The following is a 21,302-nucleotide window of genomic DNA, read 5'->3' on the forward strand; positions in this document are numbered from 1 at the left end:
GGATCTGAAACTCTCTGTGGCGGTTAATAGCTGATATCTTCATGGCTTTGTAGAACATCGAGCCGTCTGGTTTGGTGTATTCTAAGAGATGGACTGATCCGAACGAACCCTTACCTAGGATCCTCACGAACTTCAATTTTGTAATCTGATGATCATTGGTTCTCTGGGCAAAGCGTTCTGATGGAACTTTTTGGGCATTGCAAACGAAATATAGATTTTAAAAAATTACACACATGAGTTGTTGTTACATATTACATTAAGCTCAAGGATGTGTAGTTGTCTATAAAAAAAACTTACAAAAAGAAAGCTTTTGAATCTATAGATCAACGGCTGGAGGAATGTCGTCGACGGTGAGGTCTACTCCATCATCTGGCAAGTCGGATCCTAGTGGTCCTAGTATCCCTTCAGAACTCAGCGTCAGTCCGCTCTGCTCAAACATATACACCAAACATTAAGTTATTATCATTATCCATCAAAAACAAAACTTCTCTGGTGAACAAACCAAACCCCAACAACATAATTTTTGTAAAGAACCAACGGTGGTTATGATCTAAAACTGTACCTCAGGTTGGAAGCGAAGCATGTCAGCACGGGCCATTGCTTCTGCTTGGGCGATTCTCTGTCTGAACGTCTGAGCCATCTCCTCAGCCTTTGAGACAAGAGAAAAGTAAGAAACATGATCGAAAGGAATTGAGAGAACATTTCAGTGGAGATAGTGTTACCTTCTCGAAAACAAGTTTCGGGTTGCGAATCATATCGCCTGGTGTTGGCTCCAGCTTCTTGGTGGAGAGACTTACTCTTCCTCTGTCACGGTCGTGGCTCAGTATCATAACCTGTTTAACACTATACGTTATTGCTCAAAGATCCCTACTAAAAAAAGTTTAAAGAATTATCTGTGGTAGAGTGACCTTGAGAGTGTCACCGGGCTGAAGAACAGTAGCGATATCTGAGACACGGTCATGACTGATCTGACTGACATGGAGAAGCCCGTTGATTCCTCCAATGTCAATGAAGGCACCATATGGTTTCAAGCTCTGAACAACTCCTAGGACCACAGATCCAATTCCAAGCTGTGCCTGGCTGTCTGCTACAGCTTTACGGTTGCTGAGAACAAGCTTTGTCTGTTCCTCATCAACCTCCACAAACTTTAGAGGTATTTCCTTATCAAGTAGCTCTTCAGCTGCTGCTTTCTGACAAAAACAATTGTAGAAGAACACACATCATCAGGTTTGATTATCCTTAAACTCGTAAAAGCTTTTGAGACAAGTACTAACCGATGATATTTGCGAGAATGGTACAAATCCACGAAGACCCTCCACTAGAGCCACTAATCCACCTTTGTTAGCACCAATAACCTAAACCATATAATCCAATTATAACATTGTTAACCAAAGAGTAACAACCAAGTTCCCAAATGTACCTTAGCCTTAACAATGACATCCTCAGCCTGAAGCTGCCTACATCTTTCCCAAGCAAGTTCGTATTGGATCATTCTTAAGCTCAACAGCAAACTATCATCACTTTCGTTTTCACCTATGATGACAAACTCTTCAACCATACCAGGAACTATACCAGCTTCTTCCACATGCTTGATTCTGTGAATGCAAGCCTGTTCCACTGACAAGTAAGCCGAAGACTTTGCGGAAATGTCAACTAATGCACCGTTAGCATCAGTTTTGAACACCGTTCCTTTGACCTGAAACAATGTCACAGCCACAAAATGATACATATACTTCTACATAAGCCAGGCACATTTATTCGAACCTAATAACCGAACCGAAAACGAGGTTTGGTTCGGGTTTGAATCCTATTAATAACTCGAACAAAAAAATTATCTCTAAAACCGAAAATCGAAAGCGAACCTGAAATGGGTATCCGAATTTCTATAATATAGTTTATAAACTTTTAAATATTAACTATATTTAATTTTAAAATAATCAAATGTTTTTAAAATACTATTTATAAATATTCAAAATTATACGAAAATACTGACATTTAATCCTAAACCCAAATTTTCCGAATTAACCAAAAAACCGGAATCAAATAGAATTCAAAATTATCTCGGATATTAGCCGGTTCTCAACTTTGTTGTTACATGAAAACGGCAATAACCGAACCGAATTTCCTAAATATCAAACCAATCCATCTCTAGAACCAAATAAATCTAACGGATACCCGAAATGCCAATGCCTACTACTTCTACAGAATCAACATAACAATAGATTGCAAATCTCAAGTAGCGATTCAAAGTTGGAAACTTTTAATGAAGAAAAGATGAGACGAACCCTAGTGCCGATTTCTGAATTAAAATCGTATTGCTCAATAGCAGCCGCGAAATCGTCGACGGTGAAGGCGACACCTTCCATGGGAGCAGTTCTGCATCGCTCGTAAGCCTCCTCGAACATCTTCTTCAGCTCGAGACGCTCTCTTGTCTGCCCGCTAGACATCGCAACCGCCGCCACGATCGTCGGAGAGACGGAGGCGGATTTGTTCTGCGGGAAGTTCTTGGCCGGTGTCCTCGTTAGCCTAGAGGAGGAAGAGAGTGGGGAGCATCTCAACCCCGTGAATTGCTGAGCCAGTGACGCCATTGTTGCCTACACTCGAAGAGGAGAGTCTCACTCACTCGTATCTGTTCTTCTCCTTCTTCTATGGTTAGATAAGGGAGGATTACAAAGATGATGATGTTGATGATCTGTTGGACTACATGCCGTTTGTTAATACGCTAAACAGCGTGACGTTTATGCTATGGGCCACGGAAAATTATGCGTGCGTGGCGTTTATGACATGGGCCATAGAAATATGTGTGACCCCACTCTATTTTTTTCTAAAACAGGAAAAAACTCTATATAGAAAAATATTTTAAGAAAAATATAAAGAAATTCTATTTTATCTATATACTTAGAGATAAAAATAATACTTTTACAATAGAGTTTTTCTATTTTTTTAATATAGAAATAAATATTGAAATGGGTTAGAAATGCTCTATTTCTATGTCGCTCAATAGATGTATACGTGAAAGTCTTGGTTGTGCCATATATAAAGCTATATTAATTCAATGTGGACATGATGATATTTTAAAATCATACATGAATCTGTTACATTAAGTTTGTGACCATATCAAATGTATATTTACCCAGTGGTAAATGGTAATGAAAATGCTATAATCAAAACAAAAAAAAAAACTGATTCAATCTTGTAAATCAACTAAAATAGTTTTTTTTTTAATTCGTTATTCTATATTTAAAGTTATACTTTTGCCGGCTAAATTTTTTTGAAAGCAGTATTGTTGCAGCTTTCTCTATTTTCACTTCTCTTTTCATCATGTAGATATGTTCCCATCGTTTATTCCTTATATTTTAAAAGCACAACATGCAAATGTATATCTAATGTGTTTGGTTCTAAATGGTTCCTTTGCAAATGTTCCTACTAATGATGCCCACACGTATAATTTGGCACATACATCGTTTAATGTTTCAATCACATAACTTACATGAAACCACATACACATAATATATGCTAAAACATAGTTTTCATAAATCAGATTATGATGTTCATCACCCACCAAATGGAATTGAAGTTTCGAAGAAAAAGATGATCAAAGTTATACGTGGCCACGTGGCACGTGCTAGAGACTCAGATGTGCTCAATATGAATATTTAGATTCAAATGAATTTGTTTCGCTTTAAACTAAGCTATGCATGTAGTTCTCGACATGGTAAGCAAGACGAGAATTGTACCTAGTGAGAGTTAAGGTTAGCCGTACAAAGTGCATAATTAACTTGCCAAGATGGTTTCATTTCAAAGTTGGTAAAGTACTTAAAGTGGATAATTTCATCGGTTCATAAGACGGGAAAGTCTTTTCTACATATCCTAAAATCCGAACGTCACAATGGTGCATGATATATCTAACAAGATTAATCGTCTGTCAAAACATCAATATTATTTCTAAAGTTTACGTATTTGATATTTAACCATATATATAGAGTTGAAGACTCTTTCAAGATTTTTCTTACTTCCAATTTACGGATGATCTTTATCTTTTGACAACAAAATTTTAAAATTTACTGCTTTCTTAACCATTAATTGTGGCTGTAAATATAAAACCATTCTCCTGCCAAGTGCCAAGTTTGGAGAATGCTCGAATAATGCCGTTCGTCCTGTGTAAGGGATATCTGAGTTCTGAAAGTGACTTTTATCTTATATTAGTATCTTATTATTTAGAGAATTTTTCCTACAAATGATACTTTAACAGGATAGTTTGCAAATGCGATTCTTCAGAATAAATAAAGAGGTTGGAAGCTTCGCAAAAGAATACGCGTCTAGCTTTCATAATTTAAAATTAGAATATATTATTAAGATTTAAGATTAGTGTCGTTTGTAACAATCATTATTAGAGACTTCTGGGAAAAGAAAATTCTCAATATCAATCAATTAAATAAAAGTGATTAATAAGGACTCCATAATTTTTGGTTGTGTGTACGTGTTATTATTAGACCATATGTCTTGGTTGGACTTGGCCCGAATTAGTGCAAAGTTGCGATGCACATTTTTGTTTATAGATACACTAGGGTCGGCCCGCCCTACGTACGAGATATATTTTACTTGTGATCTATGTTATTATTTTTTATATAATTTTGTAATTTGTGTTTTAGATTTACATTTGCAAAAAGTGCCTAAGAAATATACTCCTATTTTATTAATTTAAGTTAATGGTTAGTTAATTTGTAAATAATTTTTATTTTGACTTATTGCTTCTACGATATTACCATGATTGAGTTAATATATCATTTTCAGTTGAATTTTTTTATTAAAGTATTTAAAAATCACATTTAGTTCTGTCAGTGATTTATTATATATTAACATCTAAATAATTTATTTGTTATATCTCAATTTTTAAAGTAGGAAGCTTGAGTCCATGAACTGATCCTTATATTTTGTCTTTTAAATGTTGTCAGGGTTAATATGACAATTCTTTTTGGTTTTTCGTATGTGGCCCTGCAAAATTAGTAATGAGTTTTTAGTGGTGGTATGATAGGTAGACGATTTTGAACTTTTTTGGAATGTTTTTAGTACTGTAAGTATTAACTCGGAAATTACATTAACATGAAATTTTTAACCTTATTTGGAAAACCACTTGAGTTCAAAATTAACATGCAATTTAAGTCTCAGTACAAAAGGTATTTTCATGCCAGTTGGAGAATCACTTGTGTTCATACTCGATCAATTTTCTTTTGGTATTGTTGCATCCTTTCATTACGTAACCATCTTATGATTTTCACATCCTTTTGGTGTTCTTCCGCCAACTCCTACAATAAGACTTCAATCAAACATATTTAGTATGCTATCGCCCAGTTAAGAAAGGACCAAATACATAGACAGAAACTCATGATACAAAAGAGTTTGTATCATAAGATAGAAGGCTCCATTTGATACTATTCTCTGTTAAATATATTTATGAGTTTTACTGTTTACCATCTATTTCGTTTGTATTTTTTTTAGAGATTTACATTCTTATTTCATATTTCCATGAGATTATATGTGTAGTATTTTATACTTTTTATTTAAATATTTGTTAAGTTTGTAAGTTTGACGGTGGTATATGTATATGTATTCTATATGTGATTATGAGTGTATATATCTAAGAATTGTTTTTAGCTAATCTAGCATGTTCATCTAGAGGTTTTTTAGTCATAACCAGAAAAAGCTATAAGCCTATTTTACTAAATGATTTTTATAATAATTTTTCTTTTTAAAACTAATTTTAGAATAGTTTTAATTTATATTTAAATTTTAGTTAGGTCAGTAGTTAAACCAAAATCCACATAACTGTAAAACACAGCGGAAGCAATCTATAAGATTTTTCAACGTACACTTTAGTAAGTAGATTTAATTTTTTTTAATATTTCATATATATATTGGTTTATTTTTTTCAGAAATCTTGGTTGTAATGTAATTTTATTGATTAAAACATTTTAAGAAATTCAAATTTCGGTTTATTTTGAGTTTTGCTTCCCATAATTCTTGTGCCTGTAGTATAAACTCATATTTTTGAAAGCTGGCTTTCAGGGACGAAGTAATATGTCACTTTGGTTAGATGTTTCGGAACATCGTTTCCTTAGCTTGTGTAGATCCTGCTCTTGAGTTTCTCTCCTCTCGGGCCTACCGTGTTGGTCGTGAACGGTTTGCCTTAATACCTCGAGACTTAACACCGTTAGTTTAAGGATATATACATCATTGCAGTGCTTTTAAGTACTATATATTTCGTTTTATATCAGTTATGAAAGAAGAAAAGCTTGCTATTGTGTGTCCTAGTGTGTCAAAATTGTTATTTCTTTATGAAGGTACCATAAATATATTTACATGACTAAGCCTTAAAGATCCCAAATACTGTTTTAACATCATGATCTCATTTGTGATAATCTCCCAACCCAGCAATAGTTGGATCCCATTAACAATCACTAATCTTCATACCAAAGCACAATCCAAGATGATACAATATTTCATCATCAAAAAGAGAAAGTTTCATCCATTACCATGTGCCACAGCGAGTGAAGCTCTATGCGTAGAGATCAGATTCATCACCTCTATCACAGCTTTAACCACTAAAGAGATCTCCTTGCAATGGTTAAACAACATATTAGTCCTAGTGTGGGGTAGTAGCAACCAAAGAAAAAACTAAAGATTGGCCAGGAAAATTTTACCTGCAGCCTCAAATTGTTTTTGGAGCTCTTGGCCAGTAACATCATTTTCCACCTGAAGAAAAATGGTAGAGAAGGGAACAGAAGATGATTTACCGAACATAAAATATCAGTGAGTGAGACTTATATTATCTGGAATTCAGCGATTCTTCTCAACTGAGATTCTTCACCTCCGTCTGATAACGGAAGGGATGCAACCAAAGCATCAAACTTCAACAAAACAAAGTACCACGCCAAGGACTCAAAACAGCAGAATAAAAATGACCTGTATTTCACATAATCTTAACTAAATCTGAAGAAAGAAGGAGAGTAACCTGTTTAGCAGCCTTAACAAAATCGGCTCTGAGCTTCTTAGGTTGCTCGCGAAAAGCGGCGGTAGGATCATTGGTAGCCGTAGTCGTAGGAGCAGAAGGTGGTGGATCAGGGTACTTAGGTGAAAGCTGAACCGGAGGAGCATCTCTTTGGGGTGTACCTAAAGCATTAAAAGTTATTGCAACTATCGAATTCAATTGTTCTTTCAACTGTGATATTATTTATATCTACAAACCCCCTTTCAATCAATTGGAGCTCCCGTAGCTCCACCAGCACCAATCACGCTTCCGATCACAACCACTCCCGCCGAATCTGAGATTCTATGGCGGTGGTATGAACAGGTTCAGGACATTGGCGGCTACCCTCGACGCACTGAAGAGTATCATATACCAATGAGCTCTAATCCAATACAGACCATCAACATCTCTCAAGAGCTTTTCGATCCGAGCAGCCATAGAACATAGGCGTGGGCATTCGGGGTCCCAATCGGGTTTCGGTTTTATCCATTCGGGTTTTGGTTTTTCGGGTTTATCAAAATCAACCCCATTCGGGTTATATAAAAGTTCGGTTCGGGACCGGTTCGGGTTATATCGGGTTCGGGTCGGGGTTAGTAAATCTTCAAAGAACCGGTATAACCCATTGTACTTTCGGGTTCGGGTCCCAATCGGTTCTTCGGTTTAAAAATACATGATTTGTACCTATTTTGTAACTAAAACATAAATGAAATCGGTTCTTCAGATTTAAAATACATGATTTGTACATATTTTAATAGCCAAAACATAAGTAAAATCGATTCAAAAATAAGAAAAAACATCAAACGTGATCATTCAAAATCAAGCGAAAGATAAACATAGTTAGTGAAATAAAGAAAACAGATAAATGAAATCATAAAACAAAAACTAAGTTCTCATGAAATGAGAAACACTATTTAATGAAAACAAAACCAAAATAAAAAAAACTTTAGGTTTCAACCGCTACATTCCACCATCAACCTTTATCTAATAGATAATTATTTTAGAAGTTCAATAATATCTTAAAGTATTTTGGATACATATTAAGAATTAAGATCATATTTGGTAGAAGTTCTTTTTGTTATTATAAATGTTTCGGGTTCTATCGGATATCCATTTAGGTCCGGATTCGGTTCGGATAATACCCATAACCCAATATACCAAAAAACAGGATCCATTCGGTATTTATGTCGGGTTCGGATCGGTTCGGATTCATTTTCATCGGATCGGGTTCGGTTCGGATTTTCGGGTTCGGTTTATTTGCCCAGCCCTAATAGAACACTTGAGGGAAGCTTCTCTCTCGCCAATGAATCGATGAAATCTTAGAAAGAAATCTTACATATTTATAGTAGCAGAATCACACAAAGGAATGAATGCGTAGATTCATTGAATGAGAGATCGTGTGATGTGTGAATTTGGAGTTAATTTGAGCGTTATTGAAGATGCTTGAACCCAGTCAGTTACTGTAACGGTGCTGAAATTCATCCTTGGGTAGAAGAATTCGAATGGACTAAACAATGACGGTGGCTCCTAATTGTTCTTGTTGGAAAATTATTCGGACCCAGCAAACAGTTGGATCTTCATTGCAGGTTAGCATCAAAAGAATTCATTCATCGGTGGCTATTCTCCGATGTTTCGTCTACGGTGTATTGAATTAAAAAGGGAAAGATGTGGGCTTAAGCTAATCTTTTAAGAAAGCCCATAGAACCAATTGAAAACCCGAGTTTCATTAATGGAGACACGTGGCACGCGTACAGGAGACGACTTTCTTAGCTGGATGCTGAGCTGGACACTCTAGGAGGGATTCAAACCCTTCTTTATATATAAAGACTAGGGATTAACCCGGGCTACGCCCGGGATTTTTATTTTTTTCTAATTTAAGTTGTTAAATTATTTATATTTAGGCTATGATTTATATTTATATAAATGTTAAAATGCATGTCATAATTAAAATTTATTTTTAAATTTTAACACGTTAAATTAACATATTTTTTACTATTTAAATATTTTTTTGTAATTTTATTGGCTATCTAGTTATCATATTTAGCAAAACTATCTTTTGAGTGTTGGAATAAATGTTTTAGAGATTTTATTAAACTGCAGAGTATTTTTGGATCGACCACATGCTCAACATTCGATCGATCCGTAAAAAGATGGTCGATCTCCTTGGCGAGGTAAGTACAATTTTAGCAAAAATATCTTTTATTTTCAAATATTAAGTATATAACTATTCTTTTTAATATTTTTTTAATTGTATTTTTGATTAAATTATTGTATTATAATGGTTATGTAAATATTTTTTGTGATGTTTGAATTTTTGTTGTTCGTATACTTAACCTAGATGATATTGATGTTTAACAATTTATTGTTTTCTGGAAATAGAAAATAATGATATATCAAAACGTATCTAATACTTGTTAAATGATAGTATAATGTAAATTACATCCATTATTTGAAAATAAACATTTGTTGTTTTTATTTTTATTTTAAATCAGAAATTATTTTTATTTAAAAACATTATTCATATATAATATAATAGTTTAAGTTTGGAAGATTAATATATATATAAATTATGTGTATTTTTTAAAACATAATTTAAGATATTATATATTGAGTATATGAATAAAAGCTGAATTTCTTACCTTGAAAATCAGATATTTATATTTTTATCTTCATGTTATACTCACCAATCCATCATTGATATTTATAACTCAGTATGTTTTTTAAAAAACTTAGTTTTAAGTAATAAACGAATTTAATAAATTAAATTCATCACCTATAATGTTCTGTAAACTATATTTGAAAACTCTCTAAAATTATATTTTAAGCATAATATTATTATTATTTAATTTAAGTTATTTTAAACATAATATATGCTAAACCAACTTAAATTATATTTACAATAGGACCATCCTAAACCGGTTAGTAAACCAAAAACAATACTAAACCAACATGAACCAATACCTGATTCGGCGAGGAAGGAAGTGTTTCGGGATAAATGCTTGAATGGTTATTAACTGAAATGGTTTGATCATGAAAGAGTTAGTATGAATATTAACAATAAAATTATACATTAGATTAATTTAAATTTGTAAGAATACCTTTGAGTCTATGAAAAGCAATTCAATTCCCATGAATAAGTTTGGTTTTGGAAGTTGCGGGTTTCCCAACAATGAATCCACCTAACAAAAAGTTTGTTGTTATAAAAAAATCTCATTCAAGGTCATTAAAGGTTTCTGGGACGGCAATAGTTGATAGTGAAACCTTTTTTTTGCTCGAATGCTTTGAAATTTTCCTTAATTGTGTGAGGTTGATGTGGATGGAATAATGAGTTTTATAGGGACTTTCTTGATGTAAAACTATAAAAAATTTTTTTGTTTAATGTGGTATTTCCATTTTTATATAATTTACTACCATTTTAAGATAGAAGTACATTTTAAGATAGATGCTTAAATCTTAATGTACTTTTTCCATTTTTTAAAATGTTTATTTCCATTTCTTATATTTTTATTTACGTAATATCAATATTTTATATTTTTAAATAGATATTTAAATATTAATGTACTTTTTCCATTTTTTAAATTGTGTATTTACTTATATTATATATTTTACATTTTAAGATAGATGTTTAATGCTTGATGAACTTTTTCCACTTTTTAAAAAATTGTGTATTTACTTATTATTACATATATAATTCATATATTATATATTTACATTATTTACTTATTATTTATTTTCATGTATATGTATTTCCATTTCTTGTACTTTTAATTTACTTAATATCTCTATTTTACATTTTAAGATAGATGTTTAAATCTTATGTATGTTTTCCATTTTTTAAATTGTATATTTCCATTTGTTATACTTTCTATTTACGTAATATCTATATTTTAAATTTTAATATATATTTTTAACTCTTAATGTAATTTCCCATTTTTTAAAATTTGGTATTCACTTATATTATATATTTACTTATTATTTATTTTTCTTTATATTGTGTATTTCTATTTCTTATACTTTCTATTTACTAATAATTTTATATTTCAAGATTGATTTACATTTTAAGATAGATGTTTAAATACTAATGTATTTTTTCCATTTTTTTAAATTGTGTATTTCCTTTTCTTATACTTTCTATTTACTTAATATTTATATTTTACATTTTAAGATAGATGTTTAATATTTAATGTACTCTTTCCATTTTTTAAAAATTGTGCATTTACTTATTATTGTATATATAATTCGTATATTTATATATTTATAATATTTACTTATTATTTATTTTTCTATATATTGAGTATTTCTCTTTCTTATACTTTATATTTAGTTAATGTCTATATTTTATATTTTAAGATAGATGTTTAAATCTTTACGTATTTTTCCATTTTTAATGTAAAACGGCAATGTTTAATAGAAGAACTTGGACAAATAGTCAAATAGTTATATTTATGTTTTTTTTTCTTTTTTTAATAAAAAGGTAATGTTACATTATGAAGATAACCCGTTTTTTTAGTGAACAATGGTAATCTTACATATGTTTAATGTAGTTTTTCCATTTTTTTATGTTGTATGTTTACATATTATTGTTATTTTTAAATGTAAAATGGTAATTTTACATATGTAAAATGGTAATTTTACATATGTTTAATGCAGTATTTCCATTTTTTATGTTGTATGTTTACATATTATTTATTATTTTCGAAATTATATATAATTTTTTTTTACAAAATAGTAATGTTACATTATGGAGATAAGCCGTTTTTTTTTTAGTGAAAAATGGTAATCTTACATATGTTTAATGTAGTTTTTTCATTTTTTATGTTGTATGTTTACATATTATTTTCTTAAAATAAAAATGTAAAATGGTAATCTTACATATGTTTAATGTAGTATTTCCATTTTTATGTTGTATGTTTTACATATATTTATTATTTTCAAAATTATATATAATGTTTTTTGTTTTTTTTTATAAAACGGTAATGTTACATTATGGAGATAAGCCGTCTTTTTTTTAAGTGAAAAATAGTAATCTTACATATGTTTAATGTAGTTTTTACATTTTTTTTATGCTGTATGTTTACATATTTTTTATAATTTTCGAAAATAAGTAATATTAAAATGTAAAACTATATTTTAATGCCATGTGTCATCTTTCGAGATTATATTTTATATTTACTTATTATTTATTTTTCTTTATATTGTGTATTTTTATTTCTTATACTTTCTATTTACTAATAATTTTATATTTTAAGATTGATTTACATTTTAAGATAGATGTTTAAATACTAATGTACTTTTTCCATTTTTTTAAATTGTGTATTTCCTTTTCTTATACTTTCTATTTGCGTAATATCTATATTTTACATTTTAAGATAGATGTTTAAATCTTAATATACCTTTTCCATTGTTTTTAAGTTGTGTATTTCTTTTTCTTATATTTTCTATTTACTTAATATCTATATTTTACATTTTAAGATAGATGTTTAATATTTAATATATTATTTCCATTTTTAAAAAATTGTGCATTTACTTATTATTGTATATATAATTCGTATATTTATATATTTATAATATTTACTTATTATTTATTTTTTTATATATTGAGTATTTCTCTCTTTTATACTTTATATTTAGTTAATGTCTATATTTTATATTTTAAGATAGATGTTTAAATCTTTACGTATTTTTCTATTTTTAATGTAAAACGGCAATGTTTAATAGAAGAACTTGGACAAATAGTCAAACATATTTATGTTTAATGTAGTATTTCCATTTTTATGTTGTATGTTTTACAGATATTTATTATTTTCGAAATTATATATAATGTTTTTTTTTTTTTTTTATAAAACGGTAATGTTACATTATGGAGATAAGCCGTCTTTTTTTTAAGTGAAAAATAGTAATCTTACATATGTTTAATGTAGTTTTTCCATTTTTTAATGCTGTATGTTTACATATTTTTTACAATTTTCGAAAATAATTAATATTAAAATGTAAAACTATATTTTATGCCACATGTCATCTTTCGGAAGAAATGTTTTCCGCTGATGTGGACGCCCTATGGAGCCTCAAAAGCTCCCTTTTATTAGTAGAGTTTATTTTTCTTTATATTGTGTATTTTTATTTCTTATACTTTCTATTTACTAATAATTTTATATTTTAAGTTTGATTTACATTTTAAGATAGATGTTTAAATACTAATGTACATTTTCCATTTTTTTAAATTGTGTATTTCCTTTTCTTATACTTTCTATTTGCGTAATATCTATATTTTACATTTTAAGATAGATGTTTAAATCTTAATATACTTTTTCCATTGTTTTTAAGTTGTGTATTTCTTTTTCTTATATTTTCTATTTACTTAATATCTATATTTTACATTTTAAGATAGATGTTTAATATTTAATATACTCTTTCCATTTTAAAAAAATTGTGCATTTACTTATTATTGTATATATAATTCGTATATTTATATATTTATAATATTTACTTATTATTATTTTTTTATATATTGAGTATTTCTCTTTTTATACTTTATATTTAGTTAATGTCTATATTTTATATTTTAAGATAGATGTTTAAATCTTTACGTATTTTTCTATTTTTAATGTAAAACGGCAATGTTTAATAGAAGAACTTGGACAAATGGTCAAACATATTTATGTTTAATGTAGTATTTCCATTTTTATGTTGTATGTTTTACATATATTTATTATTTTCGAAATTATATATAATGTTTTTTGTTTTTTTTTTATAAAACGGTAATGTTACATTATGGAGATAAACCGTCTTTTTTTTAAGTGAAAAATAGTAATCTTACATATGTTTAATGTAGTTTTTCCATTTTTTAATGCTGTATGTTTACATATTTTTTACAATTTTCGAAAATAATTAATATTAAAATGTAAAACTATATTTTATGCCACGTGTCATCTTTCGAGAAAAATTTTTTCCGCTGATGTGGACGCCCTATGGAGCCTCAAAAGCTCCCTTTTATTACGAAAATAATTAATATTAAAATGTAAAACTATATTTTATGCCACGTGTCATCTTTCGAGAAAATTTTTTTCCGCTGATGTGGACGCCCTATGGAGCCTCAAAAGCTCCCTTTTATTAGTAGAGATTATATATTTAATAACATGTGCAAGGAAGAGAATGAAATGTGATAGAAAGAAATTTTCTTGAATTACCATTCACCTAGTGTAGTCATCTTCTTACTTATGTCACTTATGGTGTTTTTCTTTTTTTGGTAATATTTCATGGTTATCTTATAAAGTAACATTAATATTTTTTGTTAAAGTGTTAACCACTACTGATGTGATAATTGCGGTTACGTATATTAGTTAACATCTTATCTCCGACAATACCGGTTGCAGCTACCCAAAAGCCAAAACTCTGCCATCATAATCTATTGTTGGTTACTGAATCTTTTTTACCTTTATCTCAAAGATGTATACTGCAATGATGATTTAATATTTTGTAATGTGGTTAGTTTCAGAAAAATATTACTTAAAACGTTATTATTGTCCTAAAAGTATTTTACCAAAAAAAAATAGAGAAAAAGACCAAAATAGCACTAAATCAAGTTTTTGTTCCCAAACTAGCACTCAAGGCCAAAAGTCACAAAAATAGCACTCAAGGGGTGAGGTTTAGGATTTAGAGTTTAGGGTTTAGGGTTTAGAGTTTAGGTTTTAGGGTTTAGAGTTGAGAAGTGAAGTTTTGGGGATAAGATTTCAAATTTTGAAAAATAAAAAAATTTAAATTTTTCAAAAGATAAAATGCTATTTTGGTCATTTTAGTTTTTGAGTGCTATTTTTGTGATATAAACTTAGAAAAGTGTTATTTTGGAGATTTGCCCAAGAAAATATTGTCCTAAAATATTTTAGTATTTTACCAAATAAATATTGTCCTAAAATATTTAAATGCACATCTGCATAAATGTGGGCTACACAAAAAAAAAATGTGGACGAATTAAGATTTTTATGAGGATGGAAAATAGTAGAAGTACAAAACGTAAGTAAAACATAAAAAAAAAACTCGTGAAAATGATATACTCATTATATTAGATAGGAATTCTAACTTTATCTTAAATTTGATACCACTTTTTAATTTAGTTTTAAATGATAATCCTTTTCACGTAGCATTAAATTTATTATGAAAAAGACAAAATTAATGGTTTTAAATCATTCATAAATGTTATAGAATTATTTATAGAAGTTTATAAATTTAATCCACTCTTAAATACTAAATCTTAAAAAATGATCATTAAACTTTAAATCCAAATGTTATGATATTTTTGATTAAATGTGTTTTTGGAATATGAAATTTAATTTAGTATATTTCAAACAGTTTCTCTTATATTATTGGTAACTTAGTTAAAACTGGAAAAAATAAATTAAAACTATAAGGGTTAAATCGTATAAAATACAAGTTATTCAACTTATTCAACATGCGAGGCACACGCAGGGAAGTCAAGTGTGAACCTTTAATTTAAAGCTCTAGTGCCGAAGTAAGTGCTACTTAAGTACACTAATAAATCTGAAGGACATTTTTCAATCCATACCACGATCCTCTAACTAATGTTCAATTTACGGCATTCTTAACATTTGTTCATTAGGATAACGCGTTGGGTGATTGAAAAAAAGAGAGACCGAGTCAAACTTAGATATTTTACTACTATTTTACATAGTTTTTTTTTGTGTGCAAAACTCTTTACGTAGTTTGTTATTCAAAAAATGTTGTCTGATTTCGATTATGATCAAGATCTTCGGTGACGAAATCTAAAGATCAACATCATAAAACTACATTTTCTAGTCTCCCTGATTGGAGTTGCCATCATTTAATTTTGTTAGATGGTTAACATATATACTTGTTATAATTAAGGTTTATTATGTTATTGTTTCTTTTTTTTCCTAGAGTGTTTTCTTCTCACGAACTAGAGTACTGTTATCTATCTACCGAGCACGTCCTAGTAAATATATGGCTAGAAACAAAAATAAAAGGATGTGGCCTACTTTTTCAAAGGGAATCAAACCCTTAAGGCTAAACCTTTGTGACATACAAAATACCCAAACTGCTAATGCTATTAAGAACTTTCTGTTAAATTTTTTTAACACCGTTAAATAAGATGTTCTCTGGCGGCAGGAAGCACAAGATTCTTCAAGTTCCATCAAGGACTGGTTCTGTCTATTTAACTAACACAAAAATTACATTGAAATTTATCGGGTGTTTATCTCAACATTAGCTGGTAATATGTAGTAGATTGTCTATATCTTCATATATAGTATTCAGAGTATTTTTTTAATAATTCTTTTATATATCATAATCATTTTTGTTTCTGACTCATTCCGAAATGAATTTTACTTTTGAATCCAAAACATTCTCCACTTGAATAGCCTTGGAATCTGATATCATACTTGTATTAGCTTCCAATTTCTAAAAATTATTTTAATGTTAGATGCAACTCAAAACAAGCATAAACAAAATAAATATTTCAGTGTCCCAAATACATTGTTTTTAGGTATCTTCTTATTTCCAATGTATATTCTAGGTTTCTAACAACGATAACATGTGAAATAAGCGTTTTAGAAGATTCTACATGTATGTGCTATCTAAAAATTAGCTACCAAAAGCATGAGAACAAAACATAAATCTAAAACAAGGAGCATCATATAACCTGTTTGGGAACGAATTATTTAGCAGCATATATAGTTTAATGTTGACGAATTTGTAACTCCAAGTATAAATTACTTGCTAAGTCTATCAAACTATAATCATGTGGTATCTGATCTCTAATCTACAAAGATCCTGATGATGAACACTCCCTAGCAACGCGGTTCAATAAGATCATCAACATTTCTTGATTTATGGTTTAATGCACTCTTAAAAACACAGCTTGATCAACTAAAATGGGAAAAATATTTTTGCTCATGTATTTTGTATAGAAGTTGAAAAAACAATAATATTAACGTGTGTACTTGAATAATTGGGATCATATTATGAAATTCTTGTTTTATAATAATATTATTGGAAACAAAATTCTTATATTGCGGCCGCTTATGCCTTCTTTCCACATGTTGCAAATAGTTTAAAGAAGCAAGCTTTTCTTTAAAAGATATTATTATTTTTTTATTCATCTATAAAAACCAATCAACTTCTGCATCTTTCCCTGTGGATACACCCCTTCTCTCTCTACACATAACTCCAACAAAAAGTGTTTCTCTCTCAGTTAAGACAAACAGAGAAAAGGTACAAAGTCTCGATCTCTTCTCTGAATTTCTCTTTGTGGGTCTCTCTGTTTCAATATGGACGGCAAAAGAAGCTTAGAGATCAACAAGAACATGGGGGACTTCGAGAACAACGTGGATGACGAAATGGACCTAAGGAGAGGTCCATGGACGGTTGAGGAAGATTTCAAGCTCAGCAATTACATTTCCACTCTTGGAGAAGGCCGATGGAACTCTCTAGCTCGTTGCGCCGGTATGATACACTACCATCTACTATTACACGTATAAACATTCAGATTAACATATTCATCCGCGTGTATGAATGTGTTCCTAATTAAAAATTAATAAAAAGCTAAACTATCACAAGTTGCATAAGCTTATTAAATTTATTGTTACGTTTGTTATTTTCTTGTTATATCTCGATCTCCATGTGTGTTTTTGAACCAATTCGCTACTCCATTTTTGTGCTGATAAATAAATCAATTGCTTCGAAATTTCAAGTAAATGAGGTTTACGTTGGAGACTTGGAGTTCCAAAAAAAGAAAGAAAGAGGTTTACGTTGTGTGCACAAATGAAAAGTGCCTAATGAGTAATGGGGAATCAGTTATAAGTATTTTCGAATCTCAGTATGGATTCAATAATTTAACCAAACTCTAGGTTTTTGGATAAATTAACTATATTCGCGTATTAAAAAAAAAACTAATGCTAATAAATGATTAACATCTATAGGGGAAGAGCACTAACGCAATGACAGAAAGTTTGCTGGAGAAAATACCCTTTTTACAATTTGCATCATAGCAACGGTCCATATTATTCGAAAACTTACAAAATATGATCATTATGATGAGATTCTTGCGTATGAAAAATGATGAATATGCCTAAGCAATAGTATCTTCCGATTTTAAACAGGTCTCAAAAGAACCGGAAAAAGCTGTAGATTACGGTGGTTGAACTATCTCCGGCCAGACGTCCGCCGTGGAAACATAACCCTTGAAGAACAACTCTTAATTCTTGAACTTCACTCCCGTTGGGGCAATAGGTACTTTTCTAATGTAAAACAAGTCCTAGATCAATTGTATTTACAAGAATTCGGTCACAAAGATTGATTATCATATATATAGTAAGACCACGTCGCGTCTTTTGTCATCAGTTCATTTTATTTTCTGCTTACAAGGATTGGAAGATTGGTTATTTTCTACTAAACAAGAATTTCCTCACAACTTTAGTCACTAATACAATATTTTTTCTTGTGATTTCAGATGGTCTAAGATTGCACAATATTTACCGGGAAGAACAGATAACGAGATTAAAAACTACTGGAGAACACGCGTGCAAAAGCATGCAAAACAGCTTAGATGCGACGTGAATAGTCAACAGTTTAAAGACACCATGAGGTATCTTTGGATGCCTCGTCTCGTAGAGCGGATCCAAGCCGCCTCCGCTTCATCCACTACTGGTTCTGCTGCCAAGTCTTGCGTCACCACAACCACAGATCAGTTCTTGATCACGTCATACGACGGAGGAGCCAACAACAACAATACCAACATAGACCATTTGGGTTTAACGAGCAACCCTAATGGTTACGTCACGTCGGGAACTTCCAGCGTTACAGTGTCTCCGGCGTCCGGTTTGACGGAGTATAACATAGGCAGTGAAGTGGGACAGATTGAAACTAGTTTTGATCCGGTTCAGAGTTTGGTGGGTCCACAAATCATGTTGCCATCGCAAAACTACCTGGATGATAAAAGTGGATTATTAAACGGAGGTTTAGGGGCGATGCAGGAGCAGAGTTATCCTAATTTGTTTGAAAATATTAATGGAATGATACCTTCTTATTCGGACAGTTTCTGGAACATTGGAAGTGATGAAGACTTTTGGCTTTTACAGCAACAACAACAGCAGCTCCTCAACAATGGAAGCTTCTGAATAGACAAAATAATTATCTATAAAGAAAAAGAATAGTGAAGTGGATTAACTAGTGTGTGAAAGGAATTGGTATTAAAGGAAAAAACTTATATTTGAAAAAGGAGGGTTTCCTATATATTTTTGAAGTGATTTTGATTGGTTCGTGTTTTTTTGGGATTTTGATACTTCATTATAATTATGCTGATAATTAAAAAAAAAATGGAATCAAAGTACTAACTAAGTCTCCTTTTATCTTTTGTGCATTTACTTGAAAGGTTTTCTGAAACTATAAAGTATTTGCGGATTTCCTTCATGGAAGCATGACAAAGCTCATTTCATTATATATGTTTTCCCAAGGAATCAAACCATGCATAATTGGTTCCACCATGTTTCATACAACTTAACTAACTCAGTATATGTCACAGAGGCAAACAAAAATTATGGAGTATATTATAATGAATTTGGCATGATACATGAGAAAAATGGATAATCCAAATATCTAATTGATGATGCTTTTAGGAAGCATGTCTTGATGTCCATGGGACCTGTATATGGGAAAAGGGGGCCTAGATGTGTGAAAGGCTTAGAGCATCCACATTGGAAGGACCAGTTTTTGTGTCCTTACCTTAGTTTATTAATATTGTTAAGTTAAGATACATAGTTAAGGACAATAGCTAAAATTAAGATTATTGGTAGGACCATTCAACAAAGTGGAGATATTTAAGATGATACGTTCGGATCTCCGACGTTCTTCCTCGCCACGGCATCCGTGAAGATCCGGAATGCTACATACCTGGCTCTCGTCGCGATCCCTTCCATAGAGTTCTTACGCATGCTCGCCACCGTCGTGTCGCCGGTGATCTCGGCACCTAATCCGGAGAGGAAACACGCTTTGATGATGTCGTGCTCCTGGTTTCCATGGCCGAGACGGATCGTCGATGATGATGCAGAGGAGGAGGAATCGGCATCGTCGGAGAATGGGGGATTGAAAATTTCGCCATTATCGAATTCGGTGATGGACGATTGGTACTCGATTTCGGTCTTCCTATTGCCACGTGTCCCTAAGGACATGCTCAAAAACTTCTTAATTAACATACGTTTCTTTTCTTTTCTCCTATTTTTGATTTAAATTTTGGGTTATTATTGTTAAGATACGTCATTGAGGACGCCGATAATGATGGTCTTAGGGTTCAAAAGTAGACAATCCAAATTTTGCTTTTTGTTTTTATCATCGTATCTCCATGTGGCAATGTCTTAGTGGTGAAAGTCTTAGTTTTAAGGTGCCATCATGGAGAGAGACATGTTCATTACTATTCCTTATTTTAATATTTTTTTTTTTAGAATGTGTGTGAACCCCCCATAAGTTCACTAATGGAGGTGCTCTTATTATCCTTGGGAGAATGTAATAATTATTAACTTAGTTATTCATTACAATATTTGGTTAGTGATGAAAATTCCACCATTAACGCGTGCAAACGATTATTAATGAGTACCTTGGTGAATAGTTGGAGTGTTCAGTCCGCTAAAACTGAACCAATTAAAATTGAACCGAACCGAAATAGAGAAAATGCTTTGGATTTGATAAAACTGAATGGATATTATTTTAAGAAACTGCAGTATATAGATATGGTTTGGTATATAAACCGATTAAACCGAATAAACCTGATCAACTAAAATATAGTAGTATAATTATATGTAAATTATATAATACAATTAATTATATATACATAATTTATTTTATTGATATGATCTTCATACTTAAAATGTTGATTTTAGTTATTTAATATTTTGTTTTAAGTTAAAAGTTATTTTTTTCATTTTTATCAAATTAAATAAAACATAATTTTTATTTTTTTGTTGACAAATATGTGTGCTAATATTTAGTTATTTTAAAATATTATAGATTACTATATTTTTATTTTTGTTCTATAAAAACTATTACTATTCACTTAATATGTTTACTAATTATTTTAAATAGTAAAAATAAGAATAGTTTATTTAAAAACCAAAAAAATTTCATGTTATATTAAAACCGATATATAGTAAAAAAATTCATAAAATATTATAAAACATAGATATATTAATGGTTTTTGGTATAAAACTGAATAAATAAATAAACGACGATATATAAACCAAACAAAACTAAATTA

The 21,302-nt window shown here is 30.5% G+C and overlaps 2 protein-coding genes across 2 annotated transcripts; one reads left to right on the forward strand and one right to left on the reverse strand.

The window, feature by feature from the left end:
- Positions 1-193: 193 nt before the first annotated feature.
- Positions 194-2,667, reverse strand: LOC103874603 (30S ribosomal protein S1, chloroplastic). The gene is made up of 7 exons (XM_009153033.3): positions 2,286-2,667; positions 1,421-1,696; positions 1,275-1,355; positions 909-1,190; positions 723-833; positions 563-649; positions 194-427 (listed from the first exon to the last, which is right to left on the reverse strand). Exons 1-7 carry the CDS (start codon positions 2,586-2,588, stop codon positions 317-319), a joined length of 1,251 nt encoding a protein of 416 aa, XP_009151281.1. The 5' UTR covers positions 2,589-2,667; the 3' UTR covers positions 194-316.
- Positions 2,668-14,016: 11,349 nt separating this feature from the next.
- Positions 14,017-19,624, forward strand: LOC103874608 (transcription factor MYB78). Its single transcript, XM_009153038.2, has 3 exons — positions 14,017-17,500; positions 18,157-18,286; positions 18,507-19,624. Exons 1-3 carry the CDS (start codon positions 17,326-17,328, stop codon positions 19,171-19,173), a joined length of 972 nt encoding a protein of 323 aa, XP_009151286.1. The 5' UTR covers positions 14,017-17,325; the 3' UTR covers positions 19,174-19,624.
- Positions 19,625-21,302: the final 1,678 nt, after the last annotated feature.

This window comes from Brassica rapa, chromosome A06 (assembly GCF_000309985.2).
Source record: "Brassica rapa cultivar Chiifu-401-42 chromosome A06, CAAS_Brap_v3.01, whole genome shotgun sequence".
Classification (NCBI taxonomy): Eukaryota; Viridiplantae; Streptophyta; class Magnoliopsida; order Brassicales; family Brassicaceae; genus Brassica; species Brassica rapa.

Excerpts from the sequence above, each read along its gene's own strand:
- LOC103874608 (XM_009153038.2), top strand. The coding sequence starts at position 17,326 with ATGGACGGCAAAAGAAGCTTAGAGATCAACAAGAACATGGGGGACTTC. Across the intron at positions 17,501-18,156 it reads CTCTCTAGCTCGTTGCGCCG|GTCTCAAAAGAACCGGAAAA; the intron begins GTATGATACACT and ends GATTTTAAACAG. Across the intron at positions 18,287-18,506 it reads CACTCCCGTTGGGGCAATAG|ATGGTCTAAGATTGCACAAT; the intron begins GTACTTTTCTAA and ends TTGTGATTTCAG.
- LOC103874603 (XM_009153033.3), bottom strand. The coding sequence starts at position 2,588 with ATGGCGTCACTGGCTCAGCAATTCACGGGGTTGAGATGCTCCCCACTC. Across the intron at positions 1,356-1,420 it reads ATGTCATTGTTAAGGCTAAG|GTTATTGGTGCTAACAAAGG; the intron begins GTACATTTGGGA and ends TATATGGTTTAG. Across the intron at positions 834-908 it reads AGCCCGGTGACACTCTCAAG|GTTATGATACTGAGCCACGA; the intron begins GTCACTCTACCA and ends AGTGTTAAACAG.